The 24,088-nt window shown below is 32.4% G+C and overlaps 2 protein-coding genes across 3 annotated transcripts; one reads left to right on the top strand and one right to left on the bottom strand.

Annotated features, from left to right (window-relative positions):
* Positions 1-474: 474 nt before the first annotated feature.
* LOC125869353 (endo-1,4-beta-xylanase 5-like) lies at positions 475-3,762 on the bottom strand. The gene is made up of 8 exons (XM_049549932.1): positions 3,618-3,762; positions 3,434-3,480; positions 3,083-3,305; positions 2,816-2,890; positions 2,591-2,679; positions 2,368-2,469; positions 1,179-1,955; positions 475-863 (listed from the first exon to the last, which is right to left on the bottom strand). The coding sequence occupies exons 1-8, from the start codon at positions 3,724-3,726 to the stop codon at positions 513-515; spliced, it is 1,773 nt and encodes a 590-aa protein (XP_049405889.1). The 5' UTR covers positions 3,727-3,762; the 3' UTR covers positions 475-512.
* A 14,670-nt stretch (positions 3,763-18,432) lies between these two features.
* Positions 18,433-22,446, top strand: LOC125869118 (glutamine synthetase-like). Of its 2 annotated transcripts, XM_049549674.1 has the most exons (12): positions 18,435-18,568; positions 19,252-19,291; positions 19,404-19,507; positions 19,599-19,647; positions 19,880-19,986; positions 20,195-20,282; positions 20,782-20,910; positions 21,045-21,119; positions 21,226-21,279; positions 21,379-21,416; positions 21,644-21,803; positions 21,947-22,439. In XM_049549674.1, exons 1-12 carry the CDS (start codon positions 18,495-18,497, stop codon positions 22,097-22,099), a joined length of 1,071 nt encoding a protein of 356 aa, XP_049405631.1. In that variant the 5' UTR covers positions 18,435-18,494; the 3' UTR covers positions 22,100-22,439. The 2 variants fall into 2 exon arrangements, with proteins under 2 accessions (XP_049405632.1, XP_049405631.1); XM_049549675.1 differs by lacking the exon at positions 21,644-21,803 and having other exon boundaries at positions 18,433-18,568; positions 22,007-22,446.
* Positions 22,447-24,088: the final 1,642 nt, after the last annotated feature.

Here is a 24,088-nt window from a genome sequence, read left to right as displayed (position 1 = left end):
TCCCATGCAAAATGATTTGTTTATAAAGTTTAAAGGGGCCAGCCTATTCTATGCTTTTTCACTTTTTCTTAACCTTTTCATATGTTATTTAAATTTTGTAAAAAGAGAGTAACTTTGCTTAACCAAGTAAAGTTTCTTTTCATAGCAATAATATAAAACTTCTTCTTTTTTTTATTAGCTGGAATCGAAAGCCAAGTGTTTTTTTTGTTTGAATTTGTCATATCTGCCATATCATAGTTATGAGGGGTTTAATAGACATATTTTAGATGATGTTATTGACGTAGAATTGTTTAATATGTACAAGTCTTAATAATAGCAAAAGAAAAAATCGTAAAACTTTAAAGGACTCGCTTATATATTCACCTTTAGTTTACGATTCTTTTTAATGATTACTGAAGTTCTATTTATCGAATTCAAAGAAACAACACATTCTAAAAAATAAAATAAGTAAAATTATGAAACAAGTCAAGATGAAAATGAAGGGACAATTTTATTCATCAAAAACTTAAAATTTAAGTAGACAATTTCATGATTAGGGTACTACTATCCTTGCCTTTTGCTACATTAATTTTATGAGCAAATGACTGATGTTTAATTGCAGAATGTTTAATTATGACTTCATAATCTCCATGATATAATGAAGTCTCAATATAACCATCATGATTAGTAGAGCTAATTAATCCTTGATGATTTATTCTCCTCATGAAATCATCCACAACATCCCCAGTAGGCAAATTATTAAAATCATTATCAGTTAAACACATTTTAAAACATCCTTGTGGTTGCCATGGTGACCAAAACATGATCCCTTGTACTCCTGGATGTGTATAAAGCTCCCCCAATATATCTCTCAAATAATCTGCCTGCACTCCAAAAATCACAACGAGTTTAACTTCTGTACACAGACAATATGTATTTATTCTATAATCAACACATGTTATAATCCCTAGCGATAACATTTATTGGCCCTTCTATCGGATCACTAAGGTCGACTTTCATACCTTGACACAAGTGGATCTTCCAATCAAACTCCTTTACTTTAGGCCCATATTCCCAGGCCCAACAACAGTTTAATCCAGTTTTTTTTTTTTTTTGTACTATCAAATACATGACTATAGTATATATAATTTGATAGCTTCAAAAAATAAAATGATGAGATTTTAATTAATAATTATTACCTGAAGGGGTCTGCTTGAAACATCTAACTCAGTAATCCAAATAGGCAAATTTGCAGTTGCAAGTATATCAAGTGCACTTCTAATATAAGGTATAGTTGGAGTATCAAAATGTCCTTGTAGTCCAATTCCAAGAGTTCCATTATAACCCAAAGTTCTAAATTCCTCAATTTTAGCTAAATATTTAGCTGGACTTGCAACAATATCATTAGGATTTTCAATTGTACCCCATTCATTCAAGAACAAAAGTGCACCTTTATCCATATCATAAGCCTTCTTGTAATAATACACTGTATTTTCGCCTGTTTGACTCTCCAAATACGAAAAATGCATGTTTTCGTTATCAACATCCCAATGTATAACTTTGTCACGATATCTTGGTACCAACGAGTTAAATCTTCTTTCAATCGCGGTTGCTAACAAGGGACGTGGCAGATCTTTTGCCCATTGAGGTAACATATCCCTATTTTCCCAAACTATGTTGTGTCCACGGAGTAATATGGACCGGTTTTGGACATATTGAAGCATGGCATCAGCTAAATGGTAGTCGTCTTTGTTAGGGAGTGGTTCAGTTTCCCACCACTTCATTTCGTTCTCGAAAACTGTTAGCTTGAACCTTGGATTGTACCAATCTTGATAACCTGTATTGGTTAAGATGTGATAGCTCATAGCATTGCCAATTGGAAATGAAGAACTTGTTTGTTTGATCATTATTGTTGCATTGGATATTGGTTGCCCTTGATGATCAACAACTTGTAACTTCACCTTGCTCTTTCTAGTCTGCATGTTACGTTTTTATAATATCCCAATTAAAAAAAATGAACTTTTATTATAACAAGATTTCAAATTCTAATAAAAACGACAGTCAGATACACTAAACTCCCATCAAAATTTGACTCATTCATAAGGGATTCCCAATGGATTATGTCAGAAATTAGCGATTTTCTAATAGGTGTATCTTGTACCCCTTAGTGGTTGATTCAACGATTTTTACATGTGACCTAAAGAGCGATTTTCTAGTAGTTGTATAGTGAACCCCCAAGGGGATATAATATCAGTGGTTGATTCTACGATTTGAACACGTGACCTTATAAAGATCAAGCATCAACTTTTTATACCGTCACTCCATATATATATATATATATATATCTTTTCAATATACATAAAATTTCAAGAAAGTTATTTTATTGACCTTCTCAATGCTTTGATCCTGATGAGCTTTCCATTCCAACAAGGTAAATAGTTGAATAGAGATACTATCTGCCCATAATTCAACTGAACTAATGTCCTTGCTCTGAAATTAAAACCATAAATGTCAATATCAACAAAAAAAAAAAAAAAAGAGACAAAAATGTAAAACATTTAACATTAATATAAAGTAGATGGAATAATAATAAAATTGTAATAAATTGAACCTCAAAATATAACTCAGCAGGGCCAGAAAAGTTCCCATTAAAACCACCCTTCAACATAGACCAACATCCAGATTTTGCAATAACCCAACCTAGAGTCATCAAATGAGCAGATTGGGTCAAATTTGAATGGATTAAAAAATGAACCATAATTCAATTCGTCCAAATTTTGCTTGGGTCGATAAAAAATCGACTAATATATGTAAAATAACGGTTCACAACTCTAACCTGTGGGAATATCACCATTTGGTGTTCTAATCATTGCTACAACATCAGCTTTTCCATGGCTCACTTGTAACCATGCTACAAAAAATAACAGTGACAAAACCAGAATTTTTAGTAACATGAGTTAAAATATGAAATTAGAAAAGAAAAATCTAGTGAATTCAACATGTAGCATGTATACATACAAAGTTAATTACGTTGTAACTAATTTCCAACGAAGGGGTGTCAATTGACCGATTTTCTTAACAAGGGAAACAAATATTAATGTACCTGAAATAGTATACATTGTATCCTTCTCAACGTGAATCGTTTGAGAAAAACTATGATTTGGTTGTGTTCTATATGAAGCAACAATAAAGGTATTGCCTTGTTTTGATGTTCTTGTCTCAATTTTTGAACTTCCAAATGATGTCCATCCATTTAATCCATCATTTATTTCTGGATTTTTAGCAATTCCTCCACTATATTGTGGATTTAAAGGCTCTTCCAAACACTACAAAATATATATAACACGAAAAATCGATTAATTCAAACAATTTTTTCATAAATATCAATAATTCGCGTTGTTTTTTTATACTTTTTTTTCGATAGGGAAATTATAAATGTAAATATAAAACATGCCTTTGTAGTGAAATGGTAGTCATAGTCTATGGCATACACTGGAAATCCTGCAAAGATATAATATTGTCATAAATATAATTAAATGGAGAAAATAAGAAGGAGAGGGTAATTTATATTTTTTATATGGATAATATATATGGAGATAGAAGGGAATTAAATTAAAGATTAGACAAATTAAATTAACCTGCACAAAGGAAGAAACAAGAATAGAGTAAAATGTGACACAAAACATTATCTCTCTTGAAGGTATTCATAGTTGTAAATTTCAATATTCTATGTTGTGAAATTATCATAAAATGAGAGACTTATTTATAGGTAGAAAAAATTCCATAATTGGGTGTTTCATGTGAGGAAACATAGTACACTTGAATTATTAATCATTTTAACCAAGTTTGCTCATCATTCATATGGTGACGTCATATCTACTACTAAAAAATGCGATTGAAATTTTCTACTGATAAATGTTCACCAGCTATTTCTCACATATATTTGAATTAAATTGGTGAGAAGAGAAAAAAAAATATTTTTATATGGAAAAATTAGGAAGTTTTCCATAATTTCAGTGAAAATATATTTTAAAAATCATGTTCTATAACACAAATTTACCACTGCTTTGCTATGGAAAAACCTTTGCTCTAGAAGTGAGGTACCACATAACTCATATATTTTTAACCAACAGATTCAATATATACGCAGACGGCAAAGCGAATTTTTTTATTGGTAGTGAATTTTAACCAATTCTCATATTTTCAATGTTCACTTTTTATGTGTCACACTGTCATTTTTAGCACCCAAAAAAATAAAAATCTATGTTTAAAATAACTTAATTTTAAACTTTTTATTTTAATCTTAGCAAAACCTCACAAATTTCTTACTGGACAACTATTATAACAAGCATTTGCGAGTGTTTGAATGCATGTGTTTTGCTCATATTTCTGTGCAATTAAGAGAAAAATCGTCTCCAAGACACTTATTTGTGTCATTATTTTGGTCTCTTGGATATGTCAGTGACAAGAGCCAAGATTTTCGTCAAGGGTGTTCATACTTGAGGACAAAAAATTGAACAAAATGCCTAAGTTTGGGATCAAACCCAGGCCACTAAGGCGACTTTGAACAGTCTTAACCATTGGGCTATCTTTTTTCACTATGTCAAGAGTGTTCAACAATTAGTATATATCCAAAAATATCATATTTAATATATATACTCATAAAAAAATTTGACGAAGATTGTTCATCTGACCACCCTCGCTAAGGTATAGCTCCGCCCCTGAGATATGCTCGATGATTTATAGTTATAGTTACACAAATATTATACTTTACTTTAGATTATAAATTTCAAGAGTTTTTTTTCTTTTTAAATTTTGTGTTTAATCAAACTGTGTCATGTAAACTAAAACAACTAAGAATTAACACATTATCTGCCTTATTATGCACATCTACCTAGAGTCCTAGACTACTTCGTTTTTGGTCATAAAATATCGAATAATTATCACTGCCAACAAAAATGTCATGATTACATATCTTTAAAAGGTAACCATTATTTCAATATTTTCTGATTTGCAGAAACAGCCACTTATCCTTAACCTAGTCCACAACAAACAAAACTCCCTTGAAAAAGAAATAAAATTATTAAAAAAACTGCAAAGAACAAAGAAAGTTAAATAATGAGAAAATAATTGTAACAAACTCCACTAATTGAACATCTGGATTCTAACAAACTGAAAAAACAAGCTAACTAACATATCCAAAATTAGGGTAATTCAGAATTTAAAAGTTACGTATTTTTAGGACAATTTCAAAATTAATATTACAATATGTAGAGTTTGAACAAAAATTAGAATTTACATAAATTCGTAATAAATTCTCTAGATCCACCTGGACAACTAGCTATTAGCCTTCTAAAGCCTAAGTAGTACCATAAATATGGATAATATAAATATTTTTATTCACTAATTGTTAGTGACGTAGACAGAATTTTCATGAAAAGTGTTCATGATCTATATTATAATTATTTCTCAAAGTTAGTCTATGGGTAAAACCACATTGGAAATAGTCTTCAGAAGGCATGATTTATGTGGTTATGCACAGNAAATTAGAATTTACATAAATTCGTAATAAATTCTCTAGATCCACCTGGACAACTAGCTATTAGCCATCAAAAGCCTAAGTAGTACCATAAATATGGATAATATAAATATTTTTATTCACTAATTGTTAGTGACGTAGACAGAATTTTCATGAAAAGTGTTCATGATCTAGATTATAACTATTTCTCAAACTTAGTCTATGGGTAAAACCACATTGGAAATAGTCTTCAGAAGGAATGATTTATGTGGTTATGCATAGAGGCGGAGCTAGGTGGGGTTCGTGGATTCGAACGAATCCAATAGCTTTTTTGTAGACTATGTATTTGTACTAAAAAATTAAATAAATATATATGTATATTAACTTGTGAACCCCTAACAAAATTGATTGACGGTTCAGTAGTATGGAAGAGACCGTGAAAATATTTTCAGGCTAAAGTTGGAGCTCCGAACCCCCTCTCTTTTTTTTAAAAAAAAATTCACAACCTCCAAATTTATCTGATTATACATTAAAATAATACTTATTATATATGGCATGTTTAAGTCATTTAGCATATTTACTGAGCATATAGTCGATCAAGCCGACTTACGGTCGGCTCAAGTCAGCTCGATTAAGCTTGGTTAGCTCATTTTGATCATATAATGATTACTTTAAAATTAAAATTCATCTATTGATCTTTAAGTCATATTATTTATTATAATTATATATGATTTTGTACTTCTTTAGTTAATTAAATGAAATTAATTTCTTAATATACTTTATTATTTAAGATAACTTTTTTGGTATAACGACATGTAAGTAATATTTTAAATTTAAAAGTTCAAATAAATTAACATTGTACAATTTTTTTAAACTTGTTGTTACTTTATTTTTAATTTTTTACTTGAAAGTTCTATTCAGTGTTCAATAATATTAAGTTAATTTCATTTAATTTGAGTTCTACTTCAAACTAATATCATATATAATTCAGTCAAGCTAAATGCAAGGGCCAATTTAAATTAATTAACCTTATATTCTAAAATCAATTTATCATAAATTTAATTTTCTAATAGCATAGCACTACACATAACTAAATATTAAAGAATCAATTCAGGCTCAGCTCAACTAAGTACTGTACAATCTCGATTGAGCTCGACTCAATACTGTAATTAAAAAAACTCGATTGGTGGTAGAGGTAGTGAGAGAGAAAAGAGGAACAAAAAATAATTATTATTATAAGAAAGGGTCAAATTTATCATTGAACTACAAAATGCAAAATGGTAAGATTATCCCCGGAATATTACTAGTGAAAGATTCAAATTTATCCTAAGTTTAAAATCGTTTTAAAATAAGGACAAATATATTCATTTCGCATAATTTAAAGATAAGTTTAACTTTAACTAATAACAACGAATATATAATTAACGTCCACTATTAATGCAGGACAAATCTCTCCCATTTCACATTTGTGTAAAAATAAATTTGACCCTTTACCCTAACATTACGATGAATCAAGTAATTTGTCACGTAAATTTTTAATTTTGAATAATTGTTATATGACCCTATTTTTGCCCACTACGAAAAGGCACGTCACCTTCAACTTCCTAAGTTTAGTAAATAGAAATAAAATTATGCATTTCCATTATAACAAAAATATGTAAGAAAAAAAAAGAGGTTTACAAGGAGAAAGTTACTTTTTTTTTTTTAATCTTTTTTAATATCTCAAATATCAATGAATTTATGGGGCCTCTAATACACTTTAATTAAAAACATATATGTGACACTATAGCAAACTTTACAAATTTATTTGCGGAATGTAGGGTAATTAATTAGTATATCGTCACATACAGATGAAATAAAGAAGAAAAAAAATAATACAAGACTTTTTAATAAGGTTTAATTAAAACCTATATCCTTGAAAAAGAAGAAAAGAGTTTCTAATATCAAAATAAAAGAAATGGTATAAGAAATCAATGTCTGGTAGAATATTTTGTAGCAGTAATCATAGAATATTTGATAGGATTTATATTAAGTGTAGAATAATTTACTTTATTTTATCTCTTATTTTTCTTATGTATAAATATCGATGTAATTTGATTTATTGGATAAACAAATTGAGAGAAATAACAATCATTCTTTAGCATATCATCAAGATTCACTTATCCATTTTGGTTGTTTACGTACAACATAACTAATTCATGAGATGATATATACCTTATCAGCATTAATATCGAATAATCTTGTATAATAAGGTTTGGCTATTTCGAATGAAATCATGTAATGTTTTTGAATATAAGGACTTACGATTTTAAACTACATTTTTTAATGTGAAAATTGATACTCCCTTTATCTCAATTTATGTGACGCATTTTTGATTTCGAGATTCAAATAAGTTTATCTTTGATCGCAACTTTTTTCATACATCTTTTAAATATTTTGAATTGTCAATTATTGTAACTTAGTACTTTTTACGTAGTTTACAAATATATAAAAGTTACTTTTAAAAGTGTGAAGATTGCATGAGAAAATTTTTGGTCAAACTTAAACACTTTGACTCTCGAAAATGAAATGTGTCACATAAATTGGGACAGGGTGTCACGACCCAGACTTTCATGATTGGCACCCACACTAATCCTCTGATTGAGAACCATTACTACACCCCAACTAAACATTTATAAGGAACTAAAGCATTTAAAGATACAGAAGGTTTAAATGACGACTAAAGATGGAGTTCCCATAAACTCCAAAGATTTAAACAAAACAACTAACATAATCATCGCGGAAGTTCAACCCCTAGAAGTGAAAGTTATTGTATCAAAACTCTAACAATCAACAAGTCTAAGAAAGAGGGGGTGCAACCCCAGAAATTAAACATAAGTAAAAGTGATCTAAACATGTAGTCTAAGTCCAAAAAGAGTGGACTACACTAGCGAAGGAACCATGGCAACCTGAAAGAACTTGCTCACCTTTGAATCCGGTCTCGGTCAAAAATCCCCTAGCTGAGGTCTATCAGTAGCCGCCTGAAGATGCCCTGTACTCAACAAAGAATGAGCAAGTGCAGTATCAGTATATATACCACATTGTACTGGTCGGATCACGCGGCTACTCCAGTAAGCGAAATATAAGAAAGTAATTACAACACAGTAAACACGCATATATAGAATGCATGATTCAATTATCATTTTTAGAAGCAACATACAGTTTCCCAACATCAACGACAGGTAAATATATATGTAATAATCATATGTGGTTCTCTCATAGAACCCACATCCAAACTGTTAGTGTGTCGGAACGTGACACCCGATCCAATAAACATGTGTCGGAACGTAACACCCGATCCAATATATGTGTCGAAATGTGACACCCGATCTAGTCAGCACAACCACAGTCACAATCACACCCATAATGAGCAGTACTCATAGTCATAAAATCAAATAGTAATTCACATTTTCCTATTCACATAGATGCATGCATACAATGAAGCAATATATTAATCGACATATATCACACAATAGGAAATAGAACCATCACCTACCTCGAAATCAAGCCTGAATACTCCTAAGACACGTGAGCCTTCCCTTTTCGGAGTCTTTCAACTCGTTCTTGATCTAAAACAATCAATTAATGCAAGGATCACTAAACAAGGTCTAATTTACCCGGATAATAATAAACTTATTAACCCAAGACCAAACCCATGATCCTAATGTTCAGCTAGGGCTTTTCCCCACCATTAACTTCAGGTCAAAACCCTCTTCCAATGATAATTACCCAAGATTCTAAGCTTTAAAAATCGAAATACGGATTAAGGGTGTAATTTCCTTACCTTTAGCACTAGAAGTCGTGGAAATCTGTCAAGAAACTGCCCTGAGTCGTTCCTTTGCTCTTAAGAATGAAGTTTTGCAGAAAATAACGAAATTGGGGGTTTTCCCGACTTAAGTTCGCGACTGACCCGCCACGACGGACCCCATCCCGCCCCAGCGACTTGCACGGAGACAGAACCTCAGAATTAGAGTTTCAAGCTCTCATTTCACAAGACACCTTCAAACTGAAACGTTCTAAAACTACCATTTCACGCCAAGATGAGTTTCAGGAGTTCTACTCGCCCGAATTTGATTTCGTAAAGTCGTACATGCTCCTTAACGCCTTCGCTATCCACTCATGTGATCAAATTCATAATTAAATTCCCCATTCATTACCAGATTTCTCTAGACCTCACCTGACTTAGATTTCATCCAAATCTGGCCTTGGCTAGAAATTTCCAAGTTACTACTCAGAAGTTTTCTGACCCAAATTCCTTCTCCATTGGCTTTTCCATAATGACGGGAACAGGTCGTTACACAGGGGGAGTGTATGTTTTATGTCAATTTGTTTTTTATTCGATTTATAAGAAAAAAAATGTCTACTCTTTGCTAACTCTTTAATTTCAAGTTTCACATGGAATATTAAAATCACAAGATAAAAGTCTTTTTATTTTCTTTATCTTTGTGTCAAGTAAAAATCAATCAAACAAACAAATTGAAATTGAGGGAGTACTTTGCTAGTGTTTGACCTGGATTTTGAATCAGATTTTGGAAATTATCTTTAAAATTCTATTTGAGAATAGATTTTGCCATTTTATATCATATTTTGAAAATATGTCCTAAAAAAAAATCTAAGATGAATTTTGGGGGAATTTCACTCACAAAACTTAAAACCTTTTCAAGTAAAATGCATGTCTAAGTACAACTTCAAGCTTCAAAAATCACAACTACAAAAACACAATTTTTCAAAATTTTAAAGAAAAATCTATAATCAAACCGGAGCTTTATTTGAATCCTCCATTTCAATACAATTTATATTGCAGGGTTTGTTATATAAAAAAATAAGAGAAAACTCACGTTTGCCATCTATCCAAGTAATTTAAAAAATTGTAATTTAAACACATCAACATATAGGATAAAATAACAAAAAAGAAGTTTAAAAACATTTTTTATGAATATATTCAAAATAAAGGATTGAAGATATCATTTGGGTCTAAGTACAAAATTACGTGTTACTAATATAAACTCTTCATACTAACACATTGTTTAATTTCTTATATGAAACTCTATATGATAAATAAATGTTATATTTTAGTACCAAAATAGCTTACATAAAAATATATGTATTATTTTATGTAAAATAACACATGAAATAGGAATACATATATTAGCAAGGCTCTATATTTATTTGAAAAACCAATAGTTTAAAAATATTACACAACTTACTTATATGCTTATTATTCGTGGGAAACAATTAGGCATAAATATATAATACTCACCAATACATTTATTATAGGAAAAAGGGTCAAAAATGCCCTTGTACTATGTGAAAAGATAAAAAATGCCCCTCATTTATACTATGGTTCATTTATGCCCTTATTGCTAGAGAAATGGACCAAAAATGCCCATAATGAAACGGAAGTAACGGCAGGTTCTAAAACAATTTAATTAGTCTTAATTAACATTTTCACTTATTAGATTTTTAATTTTTTATTATTTTTACCCTGACCCATTTACCATTTAACCCGACCCACCCTTCTATTAACTCTTCTTCCAGTCATTTCTAGATCAAACTCTCCCGCTTGTAGTTTAGATGAACACTATGCTTCTTATTAGGGTTTCTTATTGTGAGGATTTTACCAACCTTTGAAGCAAGACAATCAAGTTTCTCTTAAAATATAAAGCTATAGATTCAAGGTATGTTACTAATTTTCATCATATTTTAATGTAGGATTAGGATGGTTTGGTCAGAATCAAATTGGGTTCGTGTATTTTTGTCAAAATAAAGTATTATTGGGTTATGTGTAATATAAAGTTGTTGTCAGTTAATATTCACATAAAAGAACTTAGTTTTAGAGATAAAGTTCATCTTTTTATGATTTTGGTGGGTGTTTTGTGGTCCCGAAATTTTTTATTATGTTATATGAGATTCTTTATGATTTTTTTGAACTAAAATTATGTGTAGTTACTGACATGGGCCCTTCTTTGTTCCTTTTTCTTGGGTTGTATTTGAAGATGATTGACAAAGTCAACTTGATTTTTCACTACGGGGTACATCGGTAATTTCTCCTGAGCTATTATATAATCAGAATTCGATGCATGTTTATTCTGGGTATGAAGCCAATAATGTTAGATTTGCTGATGTTTGCGAAGAGTGCACAAAGAATTTAGGGTTCACTAAAGTAAATCAACTTTTAGCAATTGGGCCTTCTGGAAGGTATTATTTGGTGACAGACGATGATGGTATGAGAACTTTGCAGTACTTATTCAGTAAGAAGTTTAGAGTGATAAATTTCTTTGTTGTTAATTCTCCCGATATGAGTATTTTTGCTTAAAACACCACATATCATATTGAGACATATATTGTGGATGTTGATGTAGCATCTGACCAAGAAAGTAGTTCTAGTGAATTCGACGAATCATATTCTAATGATTATAATGAGGAAGAACTTGAGGTCTTTAGCCAAGAAAAAAGAAGGGGTGTGAATGATACTTTGGAGAATTATAAAGTTTTGGAGAAAGGGCAAACATTTAAGGATATACCGAAAGCTAGAAGGGTAATAAGATTCTATGCAATGGCCAATCGTTATGGACTAAGGGTGAAGAAAATCGATACAACTAGGGCCGGGTATAAATGTGTTGAAGGCTGCCCCTTCACAATTTTAGTATCAAAGGATAAGAAAAGTAGTACTTGTTCCATCAAAACATTGAATTCAAAACATACATGTGATTCTACTTATAAAAATTCGAGGGCTAATGCTAACACACTAGCACATTTATTCAAGAGAAAAGTTTAGTATAATTCTCAATTTAAGGTAAAAGACATGCGTGAAGAGTTAGAGACTATTTTTTAACATGAATGTGTCTACATCTAAGGTTAAAAGGGATAAGAAGTTGGCTCTTGAAAAGCTAGAAGGGAGTTTTCTTGATGACTATAACAAACTTGAAGCATATGGACAAGAACTTAGAACTTCTAATCCGAAAAGTGATGTTGTTATCAATATATCAAAAGAAGCTCTTTTACAAGGAAAGAGGAAGTTATTAAAGATGTACATTTGTTTCAAAGCATTGAAGAAAGGATGGAAAAGTGGTTTGAGACCACTTATTGGGCTGGATGGTACTTTTTTAAAGGGAAGATATAAGGGGCAACTATTAGTTGCTACGGGTCAAGATTGTATGAACCATTTTTATCTTATTGCATGGGCAGTGATAGATAAGGAGACATGCAAGACATGAGAATGGTTTTTTGGAGCTTTTGAAGTGTTCGTTGAATCTTAAAGATAGACATGGAGTGACATTCATCTCAGATATGCAAAAGGTAAAACTTACGTCTTTTCCTTATGTTTTAATTGATAATCAAAATTGTCATCCTTGAGATAAATTGTTAGAATAGGAATAGGTTTATACAATCTCATTAGAATAGAAATAGGTTTATACAATCCTATTAGAATAGAAATAGGTATATACAATTCTATTAGAAAAGGAAACGGAATAATAATAGAAATAGAAATAGGAATACTAAATAGTATCCTACTTGGTAAAGGATTGTATTCTAGCTTCCGCATTACACCTGCTTATTTCGGTCCTAACAAGTGGTATCAGAGGCTCTACGATCTTGATAGAAAATCAAAGAGCTTCCGCTGCCGACGGGTGGCACCCATAAATGATGCCCGTCTGGCCAACGATTATGTTAGCAGTCACCGTGTATCTTTCTGATGACTATTTTCTCATATCTAATTTGTGTAGCACCGTGCCATCATTCCGGTGACTACTTTCTTATATCTAATTTGTGTAGCACCGTGTCATCATTCCGGTGACTACTTTTTCATATTTAATTTGTGTAGCACCGTGCCAGTGACTACTTTTTCATAATTAATTTGTGTAGCACCATGTCATCCTTCTGGTGACTACCTTTTTTTGCATATCTTATTTGTGTAGCACCGTGCATCTTTTCGGACTACTTTTCATATTTAATTTGTGTAGTACCGTGGATTTTTTTGAACTATTTTCTCATATCTGAGTTGCATAGCATCATGTGTGTTTTCAGTGACTCCTCAGATTTGATTTGCATGGTTCCATTCGTCTTTTCGGTGACTCCTCAAATCTGATTTGCGTAGGGTTGTGCCATAATTCCAATCCTACCCGTATAAATTTTACTTTTTCAGTTGGGTCATGACATCATTCCGACCCTACCCATATAATTTTATTTCTTAGATTGTGACCACTTTTAGCCATCAAATCTAATACTCCGACATATGAGCATGTTTCGGCCAGTTTTTCGGTTACTTGTTTAATATCGACTCATATATTAATTCCAACATGATCCATATACTTCATACTAGATTTTGAGCACTTGCAACGACCGTTGCATTTTGAAGAAGTATATATGGAGCAACCACCTAATTGTGTTGCTCGGGGGGCGGGGGGTTTAGTAGCCTTGTATGTTGATTACGTAAGTCACTCTATGGTCTGAAACAGTCTTTGCAAGCTTGTTTTGGAAAGTTCCAACACTGTAATTTTATCACTCTGTATTTTATCAACATTATGCATCAAATTCAGTATTTCATGAGAAGACCAAGCACATTGGGATTGATTGTCAATTTTGTGAAGTCGAGTGATCAACTTGCAGATATCTCACCAAGCCCCTCATCGGTCCTCATGTTAATTACATTTGTAACAAGCTAGGTACATGAATTGTATGCACTAGCTTGAGGGGGAGTGTTAGAATAGGAATAAGTTTATACAATCCTATTAGAATAGGAATATGTTATACAATCCTATTAGAATAGAAATAGGTATATACAATTCTATTAGAAAAGGAAAAGGAATAGTAATAGAAATAGAAATAGGAATACTAAATAGTATCCTACTTGGTAAAAGATTGTATTCTAGGGTCTATAAATAGGGTCTCAATGTAATAATGTAAACAACAACAATTCAATAATATTCTTTTCCTATATTTCTCACATAAATAATTATACTGATGTTTGTTTTCAATTTTAAAATTAATAATGATGTTGACTATTTTTTTATTTCATAAGGGTTAGTTGATACTAAGAAGAGTGTGTTTCCTGAAGCTAAGTACAGATATTGTGTAAGGCATATTGAGGCTAATTGGTGTAAAAAGTGGAGGAGTGGACAAGCCAAGAAACTTATGTGGTGGTGTGCATGGGCCACATATGTTGAAGACTTTGAAGATCAATTGAGAAAATTAGGAGACATAGATGAAGAAGTTGCCAAAGACCTGGTGAAATATAAACCTCAAACTTGGTGTCGGGCGTATTTTGATACTCAATGTAAAAATATCATGGTTGACAATAATTTCACTGAGTCATTTAATGCATGGATTCTGGAAGCAGGGCATATGTCTATCATCAAAATGTTGGAAGAAATAAGGTTGAAGGTTATGAGAAGGTTGGTTTCTAATGAAGCAAAAGTTAGGAGTTGGAAGGGAGATTTCAGTCCACCGTGCATTAAGTTATACAATGTTTATAGGTCAATTGCTCATGGATGCAAGGTTGAGTTCAATGGTGACTTTGATTACGAAGTCACAGAAGGTGATGATAGACATACAATTAATCTGAAGGATAAAAGATGCGCATATAGGGCTTGGGACTTATCGGGAATACCATGCCCCCATGCTATCAAGGCCATGTTGTATGATAAGGTATTTTATCCTCAATTTTAGCCTTTTCAACTTGTTGTCTTCATTTACTTATTTTAATTTTTAATTCATTTTTGTATTGTTGGCTTCTAAGGTTTAACCAGGAACACAAATACACTGGTATTACTGTAAGGAGGCTTATTTGCTAACTTACAAGAACAAAATACAACATGTTAGGGGAGTTAAATTTTGGAAAGTCAATCCAGCCCAAGCCATGGAATCAACAGAAGTTGTGAAGACTGTAGGCAGACCCAAACTTAAAAAAGATAGAGTATCAGATGAAGCAGAGAAAAGGAAGGGAGAGTGGAGTCAATCCAGGAAGGGATCAACCATGCATTGTAAAAAATGTGGTGAACCTAACCATAATACAAGGGGTTGTTATAATGTAAGCATCTAATTTGGAACTTAGCTATATTGTAACGGCCTGAACTAAAGTAATATGTCTTTTCTTTGGTGACAGGATAATACTCAAGGAGCTAGTTCTAGTTCAAGAAATTGTAAAAAGAAATGCAATGATACAACCTCAACTCCAAGGGTACATGATTCAGGTGGTACAAATAATGAAGCAGAAATAGAGTTTCAAACTGAAGTGGGGACACAACAATCAGTTTATTCAACCACACAACCTTATGGTCCTAAAGTCGGTACTGAAGAAGACCCATCACTAGGCCAATGGTTGTTTCTGAAGTCAGAAGGCTGGAAGAGAGAAAGAAAAAACCTAAGCCAATAATTGGATCACGGAGAATTGGATTTACTGGAGATGCTAGTGGAGTGTCAATGCCGATAAATTTGCCTTATTCACCAACTAAAACTATTTGGAAAGGTAAGGCAACAACTACACTTCATCAGCTAAAAAATGATGGCTTTTTGAAGATGATGGCTAGAAAGGGACAAGGAATTCCAGATAATGATGGCAATGATGTTAACTTTTAAAGACTAGGAATTGAACTTAATGTTTTGCTTGAATGCACTTGGAATATTACCTTAGAAAATATTTTGGTGGTTCTTTTTAAAATTCACATTTGTCTTGGTGATAGTTGACCACTAAAATGTGGATGTGAATTTGGTTGTATGGTGTAACTTGTCTTGTTGACAGTTGACACTAGAACTTGTTTTGTGTTTGATAGTTTTTGGTGTTGGTGTGCAATGAATCTGCATTTGTTGGTGTAAAGGTTTAAAGTGAATACTTGTTCCTCTATTTAGATTAATGGTTTAACATTTGGTCTTGTTAGTATTTGCTTCTTTTTGGTGTTGTGATGTGCAGTGAATCTTCTTCTTTAGTGTAATGGCATATTGCTAAAACTTATAATTCCTTCGTTTGGTTGGATGTTGGGCACTGAATGTTCATTTTTTAGTGCAATTATGGGCCTCCACACATAATATAAGGGCATATTTTATTCAAGTACTCACGGATATATGGAGTTTTTCATTTTAGGAGGGCATTTATGCACCATTTGCTTACTAGAAGAGTATATCAACACATTAAAAGCCATTTTGAAAAATTTTAAGTGCAATTTATGTTCTTAAAAGCTAACATAAATATAATTAAAGAATTTGCAGCTCTGAAATTTGTATCACCATAATCCATTACCTACTTTATGGCACTAATCAGCAACAATTCCATTTGTTTTCCAGCATCCAAACAAATAAGAAACAACAACAATACCACTTGTTTTCCAGCATCCAAACAAATAAGAAATCAACTTCTAAGTTACTAATATTTATTAGTGAAAACTCATGAGACGATGATAATTTAATATTGGATAATTCATGTTTTAGAGAGTAAATGAGACTTGTTTGTGAGAAATTAAGGAAAATACAGTGTAAACAGTTGTGTAAAGAAAAATTACAACAAAAATGTGATTTTGTAGGTGAACTATTTATCTTGTTCCATCTTTAATAATGTCGTAACGAAAGATAAAATTAAATTCATCATTCGTGAAAAAAATTCAAAAGAAATCCACAAATTTCACAAGAATTTTTTTTTCCACATCAGGCTTGGCAACCTGATGAATTTGAAGGAATTCTCGATATGAAATTGAGTACTGCTACAATTCCACAATAGCATATGCTCTTATATCTATATGAAAAATTAGAACCTTGAGACATTCCATAAACAATGAAATGTCAAGAGCAAACTCGATATCATCATAAATGAAGAAAAAGTTACACCCAATTAAGAATATTTGAGAAATTCAAAAGAGGGGGCTAGGGTTTTGAAAGAGGAAGAAATAAATCTTGTGAGAAAATGGAGTTGGGCTAGGTAAAATCCTCACAATAAGAAACCCTAATAAGAAGCATGCATAGTGTTCATCTGAACTACAAGCGGGAGAGTTTGATCTAGAAATGACTGTAAGAAGAGTAAATAGAAGGGTGGGTCGGGTTAAATGGTAAATGGGCCAGGGTAAAAATAATAAAAAATTAAAAATCTAATAAGTGAAAAAGTTAATTAAGACTAATTAAATTGTTTAATAAGCTGCCGTTACTTTCGTTTCATTAAAGGCATTTTTGGCCCATTTCTCTAGCAATAAGGGCATAAATGAATCATAGTATAAACGAGGGGCAGTTTTGATCTTTTCACATAGTATAAGGGCATTTTTTACCCTTTCCCCCCTATTATATAGTGTATTTTACTATAGAAATATAGTACAATAGCTCATTATGCACGTGAATGCAATATATTTTACTATATTTTGAAATCAAAATACAGTTGAACATAAATAGCCCTATTTACAAAAATTCCTTTTAAGAAAAAGGAAAAAAAAAGTAGTAATAACAAATACAAATTTAATTTTTTAATATGTGATATCGTATTCCTTTTTAATTAACTAAATTAAATTTTAAGAAAATTCCGTAATTATTGCCGAATAATTACACAATCTTGAAATTACCTATTCCAAAAAGGACACCCCTTTCTTCTCTACATATCCACAAATCATGTTAATTAGTGGTTTATAGCTAAAATAAATCAGAAGCCTAATTTTTAATTATTTTTTTATTTTATAATTTTTGAGATGTAAAGTTATTTCTTTCTTTTTAATAAAAAGCTTTATTTTTTTCTATGATCTTATATTATATATATATATATTTCAAAATTATTTTGTTAAAAAAAGCTTTAAAATTTCAAAATGAACTAAAAAAGAGACAAATAAATTAAAAGATATACTATAATTATTTTGTTAAAAAAAGCTTATAATAATTTTATTATTACTAATAATTTGGCCCCCAAAGCGGATGACTTATTTTAAAGGCAATAAGCCACCCTGAATCAATACTTAATTTTTTACACACAAAAAATTGAATTTTTTTCATTATGTCTGTGATTTCAGATCTCATCAATCTCAATTTATCTGAATGCACGAAGAAAATTATTGCTGAATACATATGGTTAGTTTTTATTCCCTTTAGATTTACTTATGGCTTTTATGATTCTTAGGTTTTTTCTGATTTTTAGGTTTTTGTGTCAGTGTTTTATCTGATAGCTTAATCCTACTTTGCTCAAATTCTTTAAAAATGTCCGATGAGTGCATGTGTCATCCCTCAAAAGTAATATATTTTTGGAGGATTCGATACAGGCGCAACAACATTTTTTAGATCGTCCAATCTGTTTTTTTAAGTATACTTTTGTTATGTAGGAAGTGCTTTATTGGACTATTTGATTAGATCTATTTTTATGTATTTTCGTCGTGTTTTTTTAATTTTCATTTCTTTAAGAAGAAGAAAGGACATTGTAAAAAAGTCTCTTTCTTCTCGGGAGACGAGCTACAATCATCTGAATCTAATTTCGTCGAAAAATTATATGTATTAAAAGTAGATGTTGAATCCTAATAAAGATAGATATAGCATTTTAAATTACGCGAAATGGATCTAATAGGTAAAGAAAATGTACCTTTATGTATACCCTAAAAAAGAGGCCAGCCCTGTACATGAAGTATTTTTATGACAGATTTTACGACTCAAATCTGTGACCGAAAAAATTTACCAATGGTGCAATTTTTCTCTTTTGACTTACCTATATTATGATTTTAATCTCTTTACTTGGTATGTATTTTCATGTTTTTTTTTACTAGGATTGGTGGATCAGGCACGGATCTCAGGAGCAAAGCCAGGGTATTACATAGTTTCGATTATTAATACTATTATTCATGAACAATATTTTTCTGTTGTTGAGTGATTGAAGATTGCAAACATGGTGATTTTGTTTTGTTTTTATAATTTACAGACTCTTTCAGGTCCTGTTAAGGATCCTTCAGAGCTTCCGAAATGGAATTATGACGGTTCTAGCACCGGGCAAGCTTCTGGAGAAGACAGTGAAGTGATCCTACAGTAAGTTTTTCGTTAATGTGCAAAAATACGTTGTGAAGTTTCATTATTTGAATAGAATCATCTGATGATATTAAAATGAAATTTCAAATAGTCCTCAAGCAATTTTCAAGGATCCATTCAGGAGAGGCGACAATATTTTGGTGAGTTGGTTTGTTATTGTTACCTATTATCGAATCCTGCACAGATTCTCCAAAAATATTGGCGCGCACATGTGTTGATCCTCCAACAATGTGCATTATTTTTGGAGGATGTAACATGTACACGTCAATATTTTTTATGAGTACGAGCAATATAGCTTATTGGATACTGTAGTTTTTTTCTTGGAATTTGGTAAATGTGTGAGTTTTTAATCGTTTTTTTTGTTTTCTTAAGGTCATGTGTGATGCTTACACTCCAGCTGGTGATCCCATTCCAACAAACAAGAGGCACAATGCAGCCAAGATATTCAGCAACCCTGTTGTTGCTGCTGAAGAACCATGGTATTGAAAAACTCAATTTAGATTTTTAGCGTAAAAAGGTTTTCTCGGGAACATCCTGTCTACCTCACAAAGGTAGGGGTAAGGTCTGCGTTCATTTTACCCATCCTAGACCCCACTTGTGGTATTACACTGGGTATACTATTGTTATTGTTGTTGTTGTTGTGTCGTTCAGAAATATTTTGATTGTTGGATTAATTTTTCCAATTAGGTATGGTATCGAGCAAGAGTACACTTTGCTGCAGAAAGAGGTTAACTGGCCTCTCGGATGGCCTATTGGAGGGTTCCCTGGACCTCAGGTACTAATACCTTAAACTTTTTATGGAGTTTTAGAGATTTTGAGTTATTTGTGTTAACCATTTGAAAAACCTAGTTTGAGTTGTTTTTTTCGACATTTAGTATCTTGATCGTCAAAATATCTTTACAGATCATAAAGTTACTGAGTAAAATTTGATGATTTGAAAGTTTTGAGTTTTTGAAATCTTTTTTTCAAACGCTTACTTTGCAATCTCAAAAGCTCAAACGTGTTTGTTTTTCTAGCATTGGCCTTCTCTTTGATGTGGAGCCAAGATTTCAACTTTATGGGTTCTAGATTTTAGAACAACTACGTCAAGTGCTAATACCTCCGCCCTTGCCTTCCCCCAAAAAAGTGGCATTGTTCTCTTTACTTTGCATAACTTTCCCATAACATTGTTGAACTAAAATTCTCTTCTTTCGTATTAAATCTACACAACGAATGGATTTTGTATTTTAATCTTGGAAGTACAGCATTTACAATTCTGCTACTTTTTCCCTTAGGGACCTTACTACTGTGGAACTGGAGCTGCCAATGCTTTTGGACGCGATATAGTTGACTCACATTATAAGGCATGTCTTTACGCTGGAATTAACATCAGCGGTGTCAATGGGGAAGTGATGCCTGGACAGGTATAATGCTTTTTTCATACAGAGGCGAATTCAGGATATAGAGTCAAAGTGTTCAAGAGTATGATCTTAATTTATTTATTTTTGTATATGTATACATAGTTCAAACTCATTAAACTTGATGTAATTTTATGCAGTGGGAATTCCAAGTTGGTCCTGCTGTAGGTATCTCAGCTGGTGATGAGGTGTGGACTGCACGTTACATTCTAGAGGTATTATACTTGGTTGTTTTAAACTTGTTTACCATTTCAATCTTCAATCTAGCTCGAATGTGGAGTTTGATTGTTTCACTTGCTTATTTGTTTTCGTGTTGAACAGAGGATTGCTGAGGTTGCTGGAGTTGTTGTTTCATTTGACCCGAAACCTATCCCTGTGAGTTTTCTGTTTTATATCTTTTTACTATTACTTAATGTCGGGTTGATCTGCTCTGAGGCTTGCATTTACATCATGTTTTTTCCCGTTTACTTTCAGGGCGATTGGAATGGTGCTGGTGCACACGCAAACTACAGGTAGAGGAATGACATTTTTATTCTACTATAGTATATGAGCCCGTCTAGCTATAACTTATAAGCATGATCAATTGTTGAAGAACATTTTAAGTGTTGAAACGGATTTTATGAATAAGTAGTTATGTGTTTGGATAGAAGTTCTTCATCGAACTTCCTTTCCCCTGCCCCCTTCTTTGGCTCTCGCGCTCTCTCTATGTGAAGGTATTGACGCGGAATGTTTCTTTCAGTACCAAGTCTATGAGGGAAGATGGAGGCTATGAAATCATCAAAAAGGCTATTGAGAAGCTTGGATTAAGGCACAAAGAGCACATTGCTGCTTATGGTGAAGGCAATGAACGTCGTCTCACTGGAAAACATGAAACAGCTGACATCAACTCCTTCAAATGGGTAAGTAAACTATCGTTTAATTCCCTCTCTTTCAGCCCATCAATGTTGCCAATCTTTCGTTCATTTCGTGTCTACTTAGAGGATACGAGTGATGTTGATCTCGAGTGTCTGTCTCATTTTATGTTGCTACTTTGTTTGCCCAGGGTGTTGCCAATCGTGGCTGCTCCGTTCGTGTAGGCAGAGATACAGATAAGGCAGGGAAGGGATATTTCGAGGACAGGAGGCCTGCTTCGAACATGGACCCCTACATTGTTACATCCATGATTGCTGAGACCACAATTGTCTGGAAACCTTAAGCTGTTCATAAGTGTCTCGCTATGTTTGCTCGAACCCTTTAGAAATTCTATCTTACTCATGTCTGATTCTCTAAAAACGTATAACTTTTGGAGGATCTGACACACACTCGACAATATTTTGAAGAGTTCGGGCACATAAGGACAATTGTTTCTTGCGTCAATAAATTGATTTATGGGAAGTTACCACTTCTTCCCCTCAATTGTCTTTAGTTAAGGTAGTCTTCTTTATTTTCTTCTATTATTTCTTTGAACAATGCATTCATCAAAGGCTGAATTCACTGCCTTTGATTTAGTCATGTTGTTAATGACTATGTTATTCTTATTGATTTTGACTTATTTACGTTGCTTATGAGTGCACATCTAATGTGTTTTAGCTTTTGTGTACTACATTGCATAATTTGGTAAAAGTTGACCTACAACAACAGGTAGTTATTTATAGCGTGATTAATATAGTACATGATTCAAGGAAATAGGATAAAGAAACATATTATCTTCGTTAAGTTATATTGATATTGTAAAATTTCTTACATTATGATACGTATTTTAATTTAGAAGTTAATAGTTAAAAGACACCTAAAGCCATCAAAATGGGATTAGCCCATGAGGCTAGCCCAACCCAACTCGTTATTGAGGTAGAATTGGGATAGGATTTTTCAAGTCCATTCAAAATTAGGGCATATAAGTCTGGCTCATATAAGCCCTTGGCCTTTGAGGCTTGATCGGGGTCGGATCGGGGTTGGCCCATTGGTCAAAAACTATTTATTAAAGGATAACTTACAAAAATTCCATTAGTGTATGAGTTGATTACTTAGATGCACGCCACGTTGTAATAGTATGAACCTAACCAGATTTTGGTGTGTCTAGATACATGTATCTCGGGACACATGGACTCAAAATTATGTGTAATTTGTTCTAAATACACTCCATCCAAATGAATTCGCATGTATCTAAGATACATTGTCAAATCCCATGCCCTTGCCTCTCTCCCATCTNATGAGTGCACATCTAATGTGTTTTAGCTTTTGTGTACTGCATTGCATAATCTGGTAAAAGTTGACCTACAACAACAGGTAATTATTTATAGCGTGATTAATATAGTACATGATTCAAGGAAATAGGATAAAGAAACATATTATCTTCGTTAAGTTATATTGATATTGTAAAATTTCTTACATTATGATTAACTACAGAAATCCCACCTTTTAGTTTACTTATTACAATTATCCCCTATAAGTTTTACAAATTTCCAAAATCCCTCATTTTCACGCATCGGATTAATGTATCTCACGCATCAGATTAATGTATCAGCGCATCGATTAGTGTATCATGTATAAAATGTACATCAGATTAGTGTATCATGTATGAAATGTAATGTATCTTACTTAACGATTAATGTATCAGCGCTTATATTATTGTATCTATTTGAGGGATTTCTGTAATAATAAATTTTTAAGGGATATATTGTAATTTTCCCTTAAAAGTATGTGATTTCTATAATTTGCCCTATTTTAATTTAGAATTTAATAGTTAAAAGAACACCTAAAACCATCAAAATGGGCTTAGCCCATGAGGCTGGCCCAACCCAACTCGTTATTGGGGTAGAGTTGGGATAGGATTTTCCAAGTCCATTGAAAATTAGGGCTTATAAGTCCGGCTCATATAAGCCCTTGGCCTTTGAGGCTTGATCGAGGTCGGATCGGGGTTGGCCCATGGGTCAAAAACTATTTATTAAAGGGTAACTTACAGAAATTTCATTACTGTATGAGCTGATTACTTAGATGCACGCCACGTTGTAATAGTATGAATCTAACCAGATTTTGGTGTGTCTAGATACATGTATCTTGGGACACGGACTCAAACTTATGTGTAATTTGTTCTAAATACACTCTATCCAAGTGAATTTGCATGTATCTAAGATACATTGTCAAATCCCGTCCCCTTGCCTCTCCCATCTCACTCGCCACTCTCTTTATATCGCTCGCGTATCTG

This window comes from Solanum stenotomum, chromosome 6 (assembly GCF_019186545.1).
Source record: "Solanum stenotomum isolate F172 chromosome 6, ASM1918654v1, whole genome shotgun sequence".
Lineage (NCBI taxonomy): Eukaryota > Viridiplantae > Streptophyta > Magnoliopsida > Solanales > Solanaceae > Solanum > Solanum stenotomum.
Note: the sequence above shows the minus strand (reverse complement) of the source record. Positions and strands in the feature narration are given on the sequence as shown.

Bases quoted from the DNA above. Each gene is read 5' to 3' on its own strand.
- LOC125869353 (XM_049549932.1), bottom strand. From the start codon at position 3,726: ATGATAATTTCACAACATAGAATATTGAAATTTACAACTATGAATACC. The intron at 2,680-2,815 runs GTTAGAGTTGTG...TGATGACTCTAG, and splicing joins AAATGGTGATATTCCCACAG to GTTGGGTTATTGCAAAATCT. The intron at 1,956-2,367 runs GTCAATAAAATA...CGTAACATGCAG, and splicing joins AGGATCAAAGCATTGAGAAG to ACTAGAAAGAGCAAGGTGAA.
- LOC125869118 (XM_049549674.1), top strand. From the start codon at position 18,495: ATGTCTGTGATTTCAGATCTCATCAATCTCAATTTATCTGAATGCACG. The intron at 18,569-19,251 runs GTTAGTTTTTAT...TTTTTTTACTAG, and splicing joins ATTATTGCTGAATACATATG to GATTGGTGGATCAGGCACGG. The intron at 19,292-19,403 runs GTATTACATAGT...TATAATTTACAG, and splicing joins ATCTCAGGAGCAAAGCCAGG to ACTCTTTCAGGTCCTGTTAA.